At 35.1% G+C, this 18,191-nt stretch overlaps 1 protein-coding gene across 4 annotated transcripts in view; it reads right to left on the bottom strand.

The window, feature by feature from the left end:
* Col4a5 (collagen type IV alpha 5 chain) overlaps positions 1-18,191 on the bottom strand; it is a 189,326-nt gene that overhangs the window by 76,700 nt on the left and 94,435 nt on the right. For all 4 annotated transcript variants that reach the window (XM_040744480.1, XM_013122323.3, XM_013122324.3 and 1 more), the window contains exons 10-19: positions 17,229-17,291; positions 15,435-15,470; positions 15,303-15,344; positions 15,047-15,139; positions 13,586-13,639; positions 13,444-13,500; positions 12,613-12,657; positions 9,048-9,101; positions 7,899-7,940; positions 5,748-5,880 (exon numbers count right to left, since the gene is read on the bottom strand). In XM_040744480.1, the coding sequence (XP_040600414.1) occupies positions 5,748-5,880; positions 7,899-7,940; positions 9,048-9,101; positions 12,613-12,657; positions 13,444-13,500; positions 13,586-13,639; positions 15,047-15,139; positions 15,303-15,344; positions 15,435-15,470; positions 17,229-17,291 (619 nt within the window). The remainder of the gene's footprint in view (positions 1-5,747; positions 5,881-7,898; positions 7,941-9,047; positions 9,102-12,612; positions 12,658-13,443; positions 13,501-13,585; positions 13,640-15,046; positions 15,140-15,302; positions 15,345-15,434; positions 15,471-17,228; positions 17,292-18,191) is intronic.

Raw genomic sequence — 18,191 nt, 5'->3', positions numbered from 1 at the left:
GGGTGTCATTTTTTTCATTGATAATGTTGCCACTGGAGGACTAGTTAGGAAAAAGGAGATCAAAGGGAAATTAAGGGGAATAACAGAAACTAATTAGAGGTGAATATAACCAAAATAATGTATGAAGGCATCAAAATCCAATGAGAGAGAGGGTACTTTAATATGATCAAATAAAACACAGCTCTGCTTCTGGACATTTTTAGTTCCACTGCCTATTTTTGCACATCAACACATTTTATGCTGTTTTCAAAACTACCAAAGAAATAATTGCACACTTTATTTATTTAAAAATTAGTTTTCATTTACATACAGTTCCCTGTCCCTCCCTTTCTCCCACCTTGCACCTTCCCCTTCCCACCCTCGGATGGGGTAAGGCCTTCCTTGGGGAGTCAACAAAGTCTGGTATATCAAATTGAGGCAGGACCCAGCTCCTCTCCCCACTGTGTCATGGTTGTGCAAGGCATCCCTCCGTAGGGAATGGGCTCTAAAAAGTCAGTTCATGCACAAAGGATAGGTCCTGGTGCCACTGGCAGGGATCCCTCCAACAGCCACATAACTGTCGCCCACATTCAGAGGGCCTAGTTCGGTCTCATGAAGTTTCCTGAGCTTCCACTAGCTTGGGTCAGATGTCTCTGTGGTTTTCCTCATCATGATCTTGACCCCTCTTGTTCATATTTTAAAATATTGGTCTCTTACATAAAGTGTATCTTGGTAAATATTTAGTAATTAGGTTGTCCAATATAAATATTTATTTACATATTTTAAATTTGTATGCATGTGTGTGAACCTTTAAAATTTTATGTGCACCATGTGTGTGCTGGTTCTTTCAGTGGTCAGAAAGAATCAAATTCTCTGGAACTAGAGGCAGTTGGCAAGGCACCGTGTGGGTACTGGGAATCAAACTGGAATCCTCTAGGAGAGCAAACAGCTCTTTAAACTACTGAGCCATCTCTCCATCCCCACTCAGTAGGATTTTACAAAGGCCTGGAAAGAGCTCACCCACATCATTTTTGGGGTAGGCTCAATTGCTTTTTTGCTATTGTCAATTTCTATACATTTATTGGTCTGTTCTCTTTTACTTTGCTAATGTAGTCAGTTACAACAGTATAACAGAAACATCTTTGACGTGTTGGGGTAAAATTAAATGGCAATAATGGTATATATCATTTATGGAAAGATATTGTAAGTTTAATTGGGCATTATTATAGTTTCTCTTTAATAAGTGAGACTGAATCATTTTTATTTATAGTGTTATTTCCGTTGGTGGCCTACTATCACTGTTATTAGGTTTCCTGTTTAAGTTGGGAAATAATTTAAAAAATGCGGATTATCTTTTTTTGACAGTTTGGTAAAATTCATCCATAAAACTATAAAAATACCTGTAAATCAACACTTCTTAATGGATATTGCCAATATTTCAAAATCTTCTACATCAGTGGTTCTCAACCTTCCTAATGCTGTAACCCTTTAATATAGTTCCTCTGTTGTTGTGATCACCCCCTGCCATAATAAAATTTTTTCATTGCTACTTCATAACTGTAACTTTGCTACTCTTATGCATAATGCAAATATGCAATATGCGCGCTATTTGATATGTGACTCCACAGAGGGATCACAACCCATAGGTTGAGAACTTGTGTATTATGGCAATTAACTTAGGCTTCCTACTCTCTCACAACAATTTTCTTTAATAATTTGATTTTGTTACTTAAGGAATTTATATTTCAATTAGAATGTCAAATTTATTAGTAGAGAATTATAGTTTTCCAGTAACTTAAAATAAAAACTAATTTTATTTGTATTATTTCTGAGTTTTATCTTGACTGTATTTGTCAATTTATCCTCATTTCAAATTCTTCTCTATATCATATTTTAGTTTCCATATTCAACTATATCTGTTTTAGCTTTCATTTTATATATTTTTTCATCCTGGTAAAGTTTCCCATTGTATATTTTTTGCTTGCCACATCTTGTGTGTGTCAGTTAAATTTAGCCCATTTTGTTTTCTTTTTCGTTTCTAAAGATATAACCCTGTGCTTCATTCCCATTTCTCGCTTATTTTTGGTATTTGTAGTCTTATACTAGAACGGAGGTTCTGTTTGGGCTACAGTCAATGAGTTTTGATATAAAGCACACTTTATTGTGGCTTAACATTTAGTAGTTTAGCGTTGTCATATATGTCTGCCTTATCTCTGGAGTTATTTTTAACTGTATCAACATGTAAATATTAACATAAGGATATTTGATGTTTCCTCAGTCTATTTACTGTGGTTGCAGAGAATCTAAGCATACATACAGAAAAAAAGATTCTTTTCAGGTCAAATAGTGTTTATTCTTATAAATATTCTATGTAAATTTTCACAGAATATATATTAATTGCTTCCTGGAACATTATTCCTCTCATACATACAGCTTGATTATGTTGATTGAAATATTTACACCCTTATTTTTAATATATTCAATGTGCTAGAGATATGTCAATTTACCCCCTGAAACTTACAAATTTTACTGCATCATTTAAGGCTATTCATTAGATGTAAAATTTCATGACTTTAATCATTGTATCATTATTTATTCATATAAAATACTTGTTAATGCATATTTTTCATTGATTTTTTCTTTCACTTGATATTAGAATTAATATAGCTTGTTGCTTAAGAATGGAGTCCATGTCTACTTCCTTCTTTCATTGTTAAGACACACCTGGCTTAAACCTGTGCTGGCCTTATGCATACTGCTGCAGTCTCTATGACATCATATGTGCTTCAGTCCTGTTGTGCCTGGATAGCTCATTCACTTGGACCTTTCTCCCACTCTCATCCTTGTTCTGTTCTAAAAGAATGTATTTTCTAATGCATGTTTAATTTTCCTTCATTACGAATATTCATATAATGCCACCATCTTGATTTTTCCACCATAAGAAATGAATTTATGAACTTCAGAAAATATATTTTCTGATATATCAGTAGGGTAATATCATGATGTATTATTCTAGATATAAATTTTTCTATAGCAAAGAGAAAAACTAGTAATTACCTGTTTAATCATAATAAGTTTATATTAATTTCCTGTTGCTGTTACAATAAATTATTACAACTTACAAAAAAAAGAATTAAGACAACTTTCTTTTTCTATCAGTCATCTAATTAATATATTTTCACTTTATTTAGTAGTTTCCTCTTTTGTTTCAGATAAACATATTCTGCATACTATACAAGTATTTTATCTCAATTTTACTTTACTATCATCTACTTTGTGTTTGATCTTTTAAAATCTGTTGGAGTCAATGATTTACTTTTCAGTGTCTTGTGTATTTTCTGTTTATCTAGGTGTGTCTTTCTTTTGGTCTAATTTTAGCTTCTATAGTATAGATTTGTCTATTTTCCCTCTAATCAGAGTCAAACTGAATAACTTATTTCTAATCTTCTCTATAATGGTTCCTATAAATTTTGATCTATGTGCTTAAATCTATATTTTTCATATCCTTCTTCTCTATTTCTCTTTCTCCTCCATCTCTCCCCCTCCCTCACCCTCATTCATATGTATGTGTGCATCACTCTCCATGATATATTTTGAGACAGACTCTCTCACTGGATCTAGAGCTTAACAACTAGGCTAGACTGACCGGCCAGAAAGCCCCCAAAATGCTCCTGTCTGTCTCACTTGTGCTAGGATTAAAGACATGTATTACTGTACCTAGATTTTTACATTAGTGTTAGGGATTCAAACCTAGGTCTTCATGCTTGTGTGACAAACACTCAATGTACCAAGCCATCCAAAAGCCCCTAATCCATATTAAAAAAACTTATACTGAATAATATTTATGTTCTTACATAGTAATATGGAAAAACTACCAGCAGTATCACTGGCTGACTTCTCATCCTCATCTCCTCTGTACCTGCCCTTACCATGTAAAGAATATTCACACATACAGTCCTGGATTGTTACTTAAATCATATTTGTTATGAACTTAAAGTTAATGTAGCTTATTCACATCTTTCTTAGTCCGTTATTCTTTTATCTTACCTCCCACACCTAATTTATCCTGTATTCTTTGCCTTACTGTTAAAATAAAACCTTTAGTAATGACTTAAAAGTATGTCTGGAGGTTGTAAACCATCTAGGTATCCGATCTTCACACCGGGATGGCAGTTTAGTAAAATACAGGCTCCAAAATTCATAGTTATTTTTCCTTATTACTGTGAAAATATGCCCAATTATGTCCTGCAAATTCTTACTGTTTTGCAGGCAATGTACCTTTTTCCTTAGGCAGATTTTCAAGAGTTGTTTTATTTTTATTTTTAATATTTTACTTTTATTCCCAAATTCTGAAATGCCTAGGCCCAGGTAATGAGCCTAGTCACAGAGCTTTGCAATTTTTTATTATGTTAATCTTGGGTGTGTGTGTGCCTTAAGCAGATGGACGGTCACAGCCATCATTTTATTTCAAATATTGCTTTTTAAATACTGTTTCTTGTCCAATTCTTTTGCACTTAAACACACTAGTGATAGTTTTGGGAAATACTGTTTATCCTTATGTATTATATTTTCTCAACTCCTGAACTCTTTTACTATAGCTTGAGGGAATTTCTTATTTTAATTTTCAAGATATAACAGATATTTAGCTCATTGTTTTGGTGTAAGAAATAAAAAGTGTATATTTAGACGATAATGAAACACTTATTTTTTTCCTTAGACATTGCTTTCCTCATCATGACAGTATTTCCTTATTTAAACATTTTTAATGGAAAGGACCTATAATTCATTGAATATATATATATATATACATATGTGTGTGTGTGCGTGTGTGTGTGTGTGTGTGCGCGTGCGCGCGCCCATGCTAGATACTGAAATGGATGTTTTGTGAATTTTGCATGGAATCTTAAACTTTAATTAACAGGATACATAAGACAGTTTAACTAGTGGCCAAATTGTAAGTTCTACAGTATACTCTGTATCTTCTAAGGGAATGATACAAAAGCCAGTACTGAATATTAAAGTTTATTACATGGTAAAATCATCATGGAAATTTATAATTCATTCATTCTAGAATTCAAAATGGACAGTGCTGGTTACCACTGTTTCACAGGAAATATAGAAATGTTGGGCATTTGTTAGGTCAATATCCTGTCCTCTCACATCATGAAAAGTGTGATGATTCATCTACCAGGTCAAGGAACTATTTGGTACAATACATTTCAATAGAAGGTAAAAGTGAGACTTAAGTCATTTAAGTGGTCTTTTAAAAGGACATGGGAAGAATTTGGTGAGAAACACAATAATACAAGTTTGGTAAAGTTGGTCATTTAAAAAGTCCTCCTTTGGATAGGGGAGATGGCTTACTGGATAAATGGCTATTGGGAAAACATGAGTGCCTGGGGTCCGATCCACAGACCAGACTTAAAAACCTGCCATGGTAGTATAATCTCAGTGCTGGTGAGGCAGACAGGCAGATCTTGGGGGCTGACTGTCCAGAAAGCCTGGCGAAACATAAATCTATAGGTTCATTGATAGACTTAAAAAAAAGTCCAGAAAAACTTCTCAGTGTCAACTTAGGACCTCCTCAAGTACTCACATGTATGAATTCACCAGAACACAGACATACATCTTATACAAACATACAGGGAGTAAAGCATAGAATATTCATGTCATCCACTGTGATGCCCGATCAAACCAATATGATAAACTGTATGTATCGATTGGCTAGGATACTGTAAGCACAGAGATATAAACACAATCTTTTTTACCTGGAGGTCCAGGAAAGCCAGGTGGACCTTGTATTCCAGGAAATCCTCGCTCTCCTTTTTCTCCAGGCAAGCCAGGTAACCCAATATTTCCTTTTTCTCCTACAGTCACACCAGTCCCAGGAGTAGGAATTACCTTTTCATGGAAAAAGAAATTAGGAATTCAAAGGAGCAGCAGCTTGCTCTTCTTAATGTAATTAAGCAGCTACATATAGTTATACTGCATTTTCACACAGTTCTTAGGTATAAAAATCATTAAAACTATCACATAGATTGAGTCTCATTAAGACTGCAACATAGATTAGGTCACCTTCATCATTTTTACCCTCCAACCAATTAAGAGACATGTAATAACAACAGTATTGAGCTCAAGGCTTACAAATCTGGAAGTACTTTTTGTTGTCCTTTCTCACATAATTAACTATTAATTTCAGTCACAGAAGCGTGGCAATTCTTTTTCAAAAATGCCTCTAATTTTTTTCCTCTATCCTCTTGCCACATTACTCTCCTGATCTCACACTTGGACTTTGCCTTTAAGTTTATTCTCTGGAATTCAAGCCTATGTGCATTATACACTTTCTTCAAATCAATTTTTCTATGTAAACTACTTGTCTGAAGACACTACTTGCTTACTTCTTACTGTATGTGATGCTCCTTGTAACCCCCAACTAAGTCAAACTACTTTCAGTATCACTCTTACCTATTTATTTCTTTGCCTGTTATCTTTAGTAGTGAATCCTTGTCACTCTAGCCTGTCTGGTTATAACTATTTCACACAATGAGCACGTTTTTCTTTTGTTTGGTTTTTGGGACAAGCTTTTTCTCTACAGAGCCCTGGCTGTTCTGAACCCCACTCTGTAGATCAGGCTGGCTGCCAACTCAGAGATCTTCTTGCCTCTGTCTCCCCAGTGCTGAGGTTAAAAGGGGTGTGCTACCACAGCTCAGTGTACACATTTTTATCAGTGCTTTTACATATGCCATCCCAAACATCTGCAGTGCCTTCCCCAAGCTTTTAATATGTCAACTCACATATCACTTTTAAAAAAAACCCTATCTCTTTCAGGAAGACTGCACTTACATAGCCCAATAAACTGATCATGCCCCTTTTCTAGACCTTCTGATGATTTACCTGTACTCTAAAGAATTTCACAAAAGTATTTTTAAGTTCATTTGGCATACAAATCAATACCTACTAGCAAACTATGACATTTCGCCTTACCTTGAATGGATGTAAAAATAGTAATAAACAAGAGACAAAAAGGTTTAAGAAATCAAATGGGACTAATGGTGTCAAAGGGAAAGGGCACTGCACTCTCCTGATTTTATTTTCTAAAAAGATTATTTCCTAGAGAGATGAAATTCTGATTTTAAAATGAAAGTGAATAAAAATTATCTAATTATGTTTGGTAGTGTTGTAAGCATCACTACCTGAGACATATTGGTATATAAAGAACTAAAATGTCAGGGTGTATAGAATAAGTTTAACGGCACTCACTGCTGTCAATTCAGTTCAGTACAACGTCTAGAGAATTACCAAAAGTTCAACCTAAACCATTGTTGAACCTCAACAGTTATTTTCTTTTTAGTCTTGATACACTTGGAAATGTACATGGCTTAAATACTACAATGAATGTAAATATGATGGAAAATCTGAATATCACCTCCCCCAATTATTCTTTCATATAGCAATTTCCTACTTGTTATCTAGAGCTCCCAGAAAGCACACACTCAGGAAGAAGAGAGGTGTGAATCAGACAATTACAAATTGAGAAAACCCATTAGGATTAAATCCCTGTTTGCCCTGAGCACTGCAGGGGAAACCACCAATCCTGGCTTCCACCAGGATTCTTTTTCTGGACCCTTTGGAAGCAGCAGTTGCACCACCTGCTGGTTGCTTAGGAAAGGGGTTAACAATCATGATGCAACATTTAATTTTGGCCCTTAACTATGAAAAAGTAACACATGGGTAGAACCGTATGAGGTTAGCACTACCGTTTTTTTTAAAGCTATAATGGCTTCTAAGGCAATAGTAGACGTTGGTAATGATCTGGATTTTTATGTTCTGTGAAGGAAAGGTAGGTAGTATATAACTTGGGTAAATAATGATGAGATAATATTAAATTTGGGAAATGAAGACTTAAGAGAAAAACTTACTAGTCCAGGAGGTCCAGGTGGGCCAATATCACCCTTTTGGCCCTGTTCAATGCAAATATACAATAAATGATTAGTAAGAATGATATGAAAACATTGATTTCCTCAAGAAACAATTGAATTTCATAAAGACTCAGAAGTCATTAATAATGTAATCAAATGCAAAGTATGCTATGAGTTAATGAAGTACTTGTTCAAGCCTACAAAGACCTTGATGTTGTCATGGATTTACTTTATATATAATCTTGGCCAAAACCAACCACTCTGGCTTATTTAAAAGCTGAAGACATTGGGCAGACTTCTATCAGCAACATTGGTTTTCATAAAGGAAGAAGACAATATTCAATTGTTATTCTACAGGCCCACACTCAAGAACAGATATCTCTTTCACACTTTCAGTTCTAGGGACATTACTTCATGAGTTATTAACTGAAAAAGAATCCCATGTAAGTATTTTATGCTTTGCTTTATTTTAATTATGTCTTTTAGGCTAAACTAAAAATTGGATTTAGTTTAGAGAGAAACCATCAGTAAAATATGTAATTTCAGGATACTTCAAGTTGGCTTTAATGCTTTTCCAGTTTGGTTTTGATACAAAGCAGTTGGAGAACATAGGGCATGGAGGAATGAATATTTTGTGATGTGCTAAAAATAGGGTAACTGTGTGCTTTACACATGCTTTCAGAGTTACTTTGAAAATAGGTAACTAAATAAATGACCTCAGTCAGGCTGCATCATTCCAATGGGAAAACTACAAAGAACTACCCATAGATTTACAAACAACAATTTCACACAGAATGGAAAATGTTTAGAGGAGACATTCTAATTTTACAGCTCTAAGCTTTTTGTTTAAAAGACACACTAAAATAGTGCTCGATTATCTTCTTAAAAGTTTTGCTGACATGTGCTTACAGCAAAGGCACTGACATTAGAAAGGAAATGCAGTTCCATGCATTTCCCCATATGCACTGTGATTTAGGGCAATGCTAGAAAATTTAGAGGTCAGGGAATAAATGGAAAAAATGGATAATGAAAGTATGCATGGATATGAACACTAATTATAATGTTTTCATTTATAATTCAGTATCAATAGGGGAACAGTTTATGGTAATAAGAATAAAACCAGACACATCAAAATGCAGAAATTCTTACCTTTTCACCATTCCGTCCTGGTTCACCAGGGTAACCAGGATCACCAGGCAAACCCTTTAAAATAGGGTGAAATCAATAAACATGGCAAAGTGAAAAGATGTCAAATAATTATGTCCTTCACAAAACTAATGAGAACACCAACTCAAACAGTTCATCAATGGAACATAAGGCACAGTAATACAACTGTAGTTATCTGACTTTCTGCAAAGATGCCAAGAAAAACACATTGGAAAAAAGAAAGTATCTTCAATGAATGATACTGGAAAGCCAGGATATCAACATTCAGAAGAGTGAGATTCAATTCCTATCTCTAACGTTGTACAAATGGATCAATGACCCCAATATAAGACTAGTTTGTTCTTTCTGCTTCTCACTTTCAGTTCAAGAAGTGAGCTCTCAGCTTGCTTTTCCAACTGCCATGCCTGCTGCTTCCCTGCAATGATAGACCATTAACCCTCTGGAATACTAGGAAGTCCAAACAAACCCTTCTTTCTGTAAGTATCTTTGGTCATGGTCTTTGGGCACAGCAGTAGAAAAGTAACTAAGACAAGTAACAAACGTGATTTCGTGAAACTCATTCAACTGAAGAGGCAGTCTGCAAAATGGAATAAAATCTTTGCCTGCTATACATAATCTGACTGAAAACTCATGTCAAGAATACACAAAGAACTCAAACTATTAAATACCAAGAAAACAAACAGCCCAATTTAAAAATGGGCTACAGAACTAAAGAGCAAGTTCTCAAAAGAAAAAACTTACAGGAACTGGAGAGAATAGCTCAGCAGTTAAGAGGACCTGTTGTTAGTGGCTCACAATCATCAGGTGCAAGTCATGCACACGATGCACATACATACATGCAGTCAAAACACATATAAACAAACAAATGAATCTAAAACAAAAGAAAATAAAACATAAAAATGGCAAAGAAACAAAATATTAGTCAACACCCTTAGCGATTAGGGGAATTCAGATTAAAATGATTTTAGCATTCAATCTCACTTTAATCATGAATATCAGTAACAACAAATGCTGATGTAGATGTTGGGAAAGGAGAAGATATTGTTGGTGGGAATGTAAACTAGTGTAGATACTTTAGAAATCAGTCTGGGGATTTCTCAAAATACTGAAAACTATTGTGCGACTCAGCTATATCGCTCCAAGGCATATGAGACTTCATGTCTTAATATAGACAAACTTGCATACCCATGTTGATTGCTATTCTACTCAGAATAGTTAAAAAATAGAGGCAGCCTAAATTCCCAAGAACTGATGAATGCAAAGAAAAATGGAATTAGAAAATTTGTAGGGAAATGTATGGAAATGAAAAAAAGCAATTATTCTACATGAGCAAAGCCAGGCTCCAAACTACAAATGTCATATGTTCTCTCATATGAGGTCCAATTATTCATTATGGTATGCCTCATGTAGAGTACCGGTGAAAACCAGGAAACAAGAAGAGAAATGGGGGTGCAGAGAGGTTACCTTAAAGGATGGGGGGATGATAATAGACCATAAGTAAAAAGAAAGTAAAGAGAGGGGATACTGTGTGCAAAGGTTTAGACAGGGATAGAGAGACAAGATTGAGGAAATAGGAATGTGGGTGGGGGAAGGCTTGCCAAGGATAAAGGAAATATAAAGAAATCATTCAAAAAGCAAGATATTTCCATTTGGTTAGAAGACAGATCAGGCATCAGTGTGACCTCTAGTGATCTAAAGGGATGACACCAATTGGCAAGCTAACCAATAGTGTAGAGACCACCTTGAATACCCATCCCTGATAATGAACTTGATGTCTATAACCATCCTGGAGCCTTCATCCAGTGACTGATGGAAGCAGAGGCAAACACCCACAGCTAAACACTGAACTGAACCCAAGGAACCCAGTGACAGAGAGAGAGGAGCAATGAGCAAATTGGCAAAGAATGGGCTGGCAAAACCAGCCGAGACAGCTAATCTGAACAGGGGAGAGCTCTTGGACCCCAGACAGACAGCAGGGAGGCCAGCATGGGACTGATCCAGACCTCCTGAATGTGAGAGTCAGTGAGGAGGCCTGGGCAACCGATGGGGCCCTGAGCAGTGGATCAGTGTTTATTCCTGGAATACCAACAGTCTTCGTGTGCCTATAGCACAAAGAGGGATGCTCTCTCAGCCTGGACTCTTAGGGGAGTGCCTGGACCCTACCCTGAGTGAAATGACAGACTCTAGATATCCCCTATGTGGAAGGAATTGGCAATAGGGTGGGAGGCGGGGGGGGGTACAGGAGGAGGGGAGGGAGAGGGAACTGGGATTGACATGTAAAACAAGCTATTTAAAATTAAAATAATAAATAAAAAATAAAATATAAAAAGAAAATGCAATAAATAATAAAATAAAATACTTTTCAAAAAAAGGGTGGAATACTGAAAAAAAAGTATTTCCATTTGTGTGATATCAGCTTGACTTGTTGTAGGATGTAATCAATTACCTTCTGAATGGTTTCAAGACCCACTCAACGTGAAGACAGGTGGGAAGAGGGATACAAAATGCCTGGTAGATAAGCCTGGCTAGCAACCCAAGTCTGAAAGAGGAAGAAGGCCCATAGACTGAATGTGTTTCAGATGGTTAACTTCCAAACATATTAACGAATGTCTTCTAAATACCTCTGCTTATACTCATAGACACATGTTCCCCAGCCTTAATCAGAGAACTCTCTCCTAACAATAAACAGTGGTGAATGTAGATACTCATAGCTTTCAAAGATAGAGTATAAGCAACAATGTGGGCCCAGCCACGAACAAGTCACTTATACCATCCTCTCTAATGCTCAGAGAACATTGTGGATGAGGCAGGAAGTATGTAAGATCCCAAAGATAGTGTGAAGGACTACTAAATGCCATCCTCAAGACTTAATTACACTCCTGTAATCATTAACTCACTTCAGCTGTAGCTCCTGTACTGTGACCACGCAAGACCAGCCCAGACCCAGAAATCAGTCAGAAAAGGAGGCACTCATGGGTCCCTATCCTATGCCTCTGAAATAATAACTTTTAATAGATTCTGCAGCAGGAGGAATTACTGTCTTTAGTTATGTGCCATCCACTGCTGAGCACCAAACTGAGTCTTACCAAGAGCCCGGGTTAATCTTTCTGGGCCACAAAACAAAATGAACAGGCATGAACATGAGAGAGAGATTTATGTGAATGTAGAGAGGTGGGGGTGAAAGTGGATAGCATACAAGACGTATATATATCAAATTAGTATTAGTAGTAACAATAATAATATTTTATATGATCAGCCAGTCTCTGCAAGCCAAATATACCCATTCATCTTAAAAATCTTCTTTTGTCATTACACCAACTGGAAAAGAATCTAAGACAATAAGGCATACCTCATTACATCTGCCTTAAAACTAAAGATATTTTAAATTTATGTTCAAAACAGTGATGATAATTTCCATTCATTTAAGCTACTTTCAAACTCTACACTGTGTGCCCTTTGCTTTTTACCACCACCTATCAATAGTACAAACATTACCAAAGGTTTTTTGTTGTTGTTGTCGTTAAAAGAAAGAACCATAGCTACTCACTGGGATTCCTGGTTGACCAGTCTCTCCATCTTTGCCTGGTTTACCCTGTAGGACACAAAGCAATGGTGGAGGAAGCACAAAAATGTGTTAGTTAGGAAGTAGAAAGTTAAGGACTATAGTAACCATTGTCCTGCCTTGAATGGGTATAATGGACTTCTAAAATTACAGTTATTATAGTAAGTTATATCTGTAATGATACTTTCAGGCAATGAAATTAGTATTTAGAAAGAAAGAAATATACCCACATGTGTGTTCTGGAAATTAACTATATAATGATGTGTTATATTTGTATATGTTGCAGAATATTATTTTAACTGTTTAAAAGTATGTTAATTTCTTTATGCTGCATTTGTTTAATGATATAAGGATGTGCATTTAAATATGTAAACATGTGCTCCATTTGTTTCACCTTGCCTGCCTGAGGCATCTGATTGGTCTAATAAATAGCTAAATGACCAATAGATAGACAGGAGAGGGATAAGAAGGGTTAGCAGGCACAGAGAATAAATAGGGGAGAGAAAAGGAGAAGAGAACAATGGAGAAATAGAGGGACACACCTGGAGCAGCCATCAGCCAGACACGAAAAGCAGTGAAAGTAAGACATACAGAAAGAAAAAAGGTAAAAATACCCTAGGCAAACCGTAGATGAAGAGAAACAGGTTAAGTTATATAAACTAGCAAGAAAGGAAGCTAAGCTCAGGCCGAGCATTCATACTTAATAAGTTTCCATGTCATGATTTCGGAGGTGGTTGGTGACCCAAAAGAGAAAACCTGGTATATATGTGCATATTTAGAATTTTTATAAATACTACTAATGGTCATAACACTTACTCTTTTGCCTGGTTCTCCTGGCTCACCCTTTTCACCTTTCACACCACCTGGAGCACCCTGCACATAAACAATATTTTCATGAGATATTGTATATCAATACCAATTCATATTAAATGATTCTAAAGCATTTTAGAATACTTACTGGAGGACCAGGTATTCCTGGAGGTCCAGGAGGCCCTCTATCACCAGGAACTCCCTATTCAGGAATAGGGGAAATTAAAGCACATTAATACTAGAACATGCATTCTCACTCTACTAAAACTTAGTAGAGTTTTAACTACTGAACATGTTTACTAATGTAAATTTTAGGTTCATCAGGAATAAAAAGACAGCAAAATGGTTTTTTTGCTCAAAGCTGAAAACTGTTAGAGACCACAATGTAAAACTCTCTTCTCACTTTAGTTAATATCCAGTATCAATACCAGTGAAATAACAAAATATATCATGAGAATTCTTTTCATTTGTGTAAAGTATTTTACAGAAAGCAAGAAAATATAAAACTTGAAGATTTGGTGGCCACATAACAATATACCTTTTCACAGATAACTAAGTGGTTTAACTCATTGATAGTAGATTTTAAATAATTTTTTTGTTTATTTTCAATGTTCTTACTAGCATTTAAGTGAATTAAAATGAATATATCTTGGTTGTTTAAAGGTAGATCAGTATTGACTAAAAGAACATTAGATCTTCTTTTATAGCATCAAAGAAATAAAGTATTATAATGATAATCTACCTTAGCATTACCTGATCTTAGTCATGAATATAAATCCAGGAGCAAAAATAGAAACAACCCAAATGGGCATCAGCTGATGAATAGGTGAGTAAAGCATTTACTATATCCACACAATGGAATATTGTTCAGCCATAAGAAGGATAAACTACTGCCCCATGCTAAAATTAACTGAACATAAAAACATTAACTCATGTAGAAACAATCAGAAATGAAGGCCATCCATGTATTGTATGATTCTGTTTATATGAAACACCAACAATAGACAAATCTACAGAGCAAAGAAATAAAAAATGAAAAGTTAGGAGAGAATATTAAATGAAACCTAATATGCATAAATTTTTACACAGAGTTGATGAGAATTTTCTAAAAGTGCACCGTTTAAGTAATTTGACTACCCTAAAAATACTAACTAATGAATGATATATTTTAAGGATTAATTGTTTGGCATAAAGGTGATATCCTGATAAGGTTATTTTTAAAAATTTAATTATTCAAAGTCCTTGTTATAGAAAAAACACCCATATTTAAGAGTACACATCCGCATGTAGTTTGTTTTAACAGAAATCAAGGTTTTCAAAGTTTTTCACAATTAAAAAAATTTGATTAAAGGAGTTATAATTAACAAAAATTGTACATATTAATAATGCAGGATGAAAGGGGCAGAGGAGAGGTAGGAGGATGGAATGGAAAGAGAGGAGGGAGGGGAAATTGAGATCTGGATGTAAAATAAATGAAAGAATTTAATTAAAAAAGAATGCACAATGTGCTATCTCAATATACTTACATACTGTGAAATTATTACCACAATCAAGCTAATGAACATATCTATGATAAAATCTTTACAAATTCCCCTTCTTGGGGTCTTACCTGATCTCCTTTCTGAAATTCTAGATCTATTGGTCTTTTCTGTTCACTGATCTGTCCAGGTGGACCAGGTGGGCCCTGAAGACCTTGTTCACCCTATTTACACAGCAAAAAATAGTGATATTTAGTAGTCTACTAAAAGTAAAAACATGGATAAACTATGTCCATTGTAAGAAACAGGGCAAGAAAAAAAAGACAGCACAAATGGGTATGAATGAAAAAACATGAAGACTAAATAAACAACTTTCTCTTTACTCACTTTTTCACCTTTGGGTCCTTGGAAATTTAAGCCCATATTCCCCTGAGGAGAGAAGTTTCAGTTTAAATTCTCAGTAACCATAAGAAAAACTAATCTATACAGGATAAATGATGTAACAAGAAAGAACATTACCTTTGGTCCTGGTGGGCCTGGCGGACCAGGAGGGCCCTTAGAAGACACAGAAATGAGAAAAAGCATTATATTAAGTTGTTTCTTTAAAATTATTTGGTTTCATAAAATGTGACAACTGAAAGGGACCTTCAACGTGTTTTTAAGATTTGGCATATAGCTCGGTGATAAGGCAATTGCATACTAAAGTGAGGTGTCACAAAAAATCTATTTTTTCCTCCTCACTGTATTATTGTCAGAGACACACAGTTCAATTGAGTAAAACAATCTAGACAAATGTAGAAATTTCTGGTGACAGGATGGGAATCGACAGTGGCAGAATGTTAGGATTGATATGAGAGAGGGGTAGGTAGCACAAACACCAAAACCAAATAACCAAATTATCTTGAAAAAACATGTTTTAGCTGAATTATGGGTAACAAAGTACTTAAAAGAATGAAGCTGATTTTTAGGAGGCACATGCTCCTTCTTTTTCTTTCTTTTTTGTTTTGTTTTGTTGTATAGCTAGGGTAGATGACCTCCAGGCCCCACCTCGCATTCAGGAGCTATCATTAGTTGACAGTTGCTAGAGAAGGGGTAAACCATCCATTTTTGAGGATGTGGCCACTGATAGGATTCCCACGCTCAAGTGGATAGGGCAGCAATAAGTGGCCTTAAAGGGTTACTTTTTAAAAACATGAAGGTGGAAGGGAAAATGTTGACAGAGATATGGGAAGAGTTAGAGGGGAAATATGGGGGATAAACTTGATCATACTCCATTGTATACATGTACGAAATTCCCAAGAATAAAGACAACATTTTCAAAGCAAAAGTTAAATAGGCATTTGTGTACCTATCTATGATTATTTTTTGTTTTTTTTCGAGACAATGTTTCTCTGTATTGTTTTGGAAGCTGTCCTGGAACTCGCTCTGTAGGCCAGGCTGGCCTTGAACTCACAGAGATCCACCTGCCTCTGCCTCCCGAGTGTTGGGATTAAAGGGTATCTATGACAATTTTAATATCAGCAGTCTGTTTATTTACACATCATACCTCACTGTCATTTATAAGACTTTGCTTACTATGTTGAAGGAATATAAAGATGTGTGGAATGAAACAGTTAAGTAGTTTACAAGGGTTAAAGAAATTCTGGGTTTGATACCAGACCCAGACAACACCAATATTGTAACAGCAGAATTACAAAGAGGTGCCATAACCCGGAGGCCCCTGCTTTGCAGGATGTTTATAATTCAATCAAACTGAAAGGGAGGGGGTATTAACCCTTCCCCAAGGAGTTTCAGTAGGTTCTTTTGGAAGTTAGTATACATTTCCCCTACTTAATAGTAAGAACCAACTATCACAAACAAAAGTGCTTTATCCATACATGGTCTATGGGACACAAAGTGGCATGTGAAAAATTACAGGAATACAATTTTCTTGCCTTTTTAAAAAGTGGATGGCAGCAAAGATCTAACTCCAGTCATGACTAGAATGAAATCTAAGTATTATAATAGAATTCATTATCGTTATTTTTTCTGTACTGGAGAGACCAGGGCCTCATATGTGTTAGATAAGCATTCGGCCATTGAGCAATATGTCCAGCTCCAATTGTATGTATATACTTTTATATGGGTGTCATTTTACTTGTATGAAAACATAGAGATTGCTTATTTAGGATGCACTCTTCTCCATAACATAGTCACTATCAAATAAAAAAATTAAAACCATGAATATTAAAAGTTAACTTTTAAGTAATACAACCAGCAATCATATTTTTGAGTCAGAAAGCAAAGGAGGAAAATACAATTACAGAAACTTACCATTAAACCTGGTGGTCCTGGAGGACCACTTGGCCCTGATATACCCTTGGGACCAGGTGGACCCTGTTATAAAGGAAGTAAAGAAAAGGATGAAAAAAATCCCCTAAACTTAATCGTTTATTTTATGAAGAAATAAGTGTGTGCAACTTGTTATTTCCATAAGTCTATGCCACTGCAATATTATCAGAACTTAAAAATTATCCAAATAGAAAGGCTAAATATCTTTATGAGGTTACTCAATAAAAGAGATTGGATACAGCTTTCAGAAAGGATTAAATTCTGCAATGATAGATAAAAACATGATAAATACATAATTAAAAACCATTACATAAACTACAACAAAACAATATGAATGCATCTTAACAGTCCAAGGAGAGAAGAAGTATTATAGAAAATTACGTGACTACTGCATATTATAAAGGAAATCTAATATAGTTTAGGAAATAAAGCTACTTTAGAATCAACATTTTATTCAGACTGTTAGTTACATATTGAAAGAATCCAAAAGAATGTGATTGCCAGGTAAAATGATATTAATTAAAAATTGTATTCTAGTTCTTAAACACTCTGTAGGGCTTGGAAATAGTTATAGGTTCATACATTCTGCATGTACTGTTACATTTTTATATTAAATATTCATAATAAAATCCATGAGTATCAAGGGCAAAAGTGAACAAACTTAAGAGTGTGTGACTGGTAATTTCCGGTAAGGAATGAAAAGAGAAAAATGAAAGAGGAAATCTTAAACATTGTATCTTAGCAATCAAATAGCAAAAATCTCCTGATTTGTGTTTTTGGAAAAAGATTGATTCTCATAAACTATAATGGGCTTCCTCATCTATAAATACTCAAAAGCCATTGTTGGTTTTCTGTATATTATCTATAAACTAACACAATCTTTTTGTAAGATTATGCTTGATGTTTATCATACATAAATTGCATTTCTTCAGCCTTCTAAGTATG

This window comes from Mesocricetus auratus, unplaced genomic scaffold (assembly GCF_017639785.1).
Source record: "Mesocricetus auratus isolate SY011 unplaced genomic scaffold, BCM_Maur_2.0 Super-Scaffold_100003, whole genome shotgun sequence".
Classification (NCBI taxonomy): Eukaryota; Metazoa; Chordata; class Mammalia; order Rodentia; family Cricetidae; genus Mesocricetus; species Mesocricetus auratus.
Note: the sequence above shows the minus strand (reverse complement) of the source record. Positions and strands in the feature narration are given on the sequence as shown.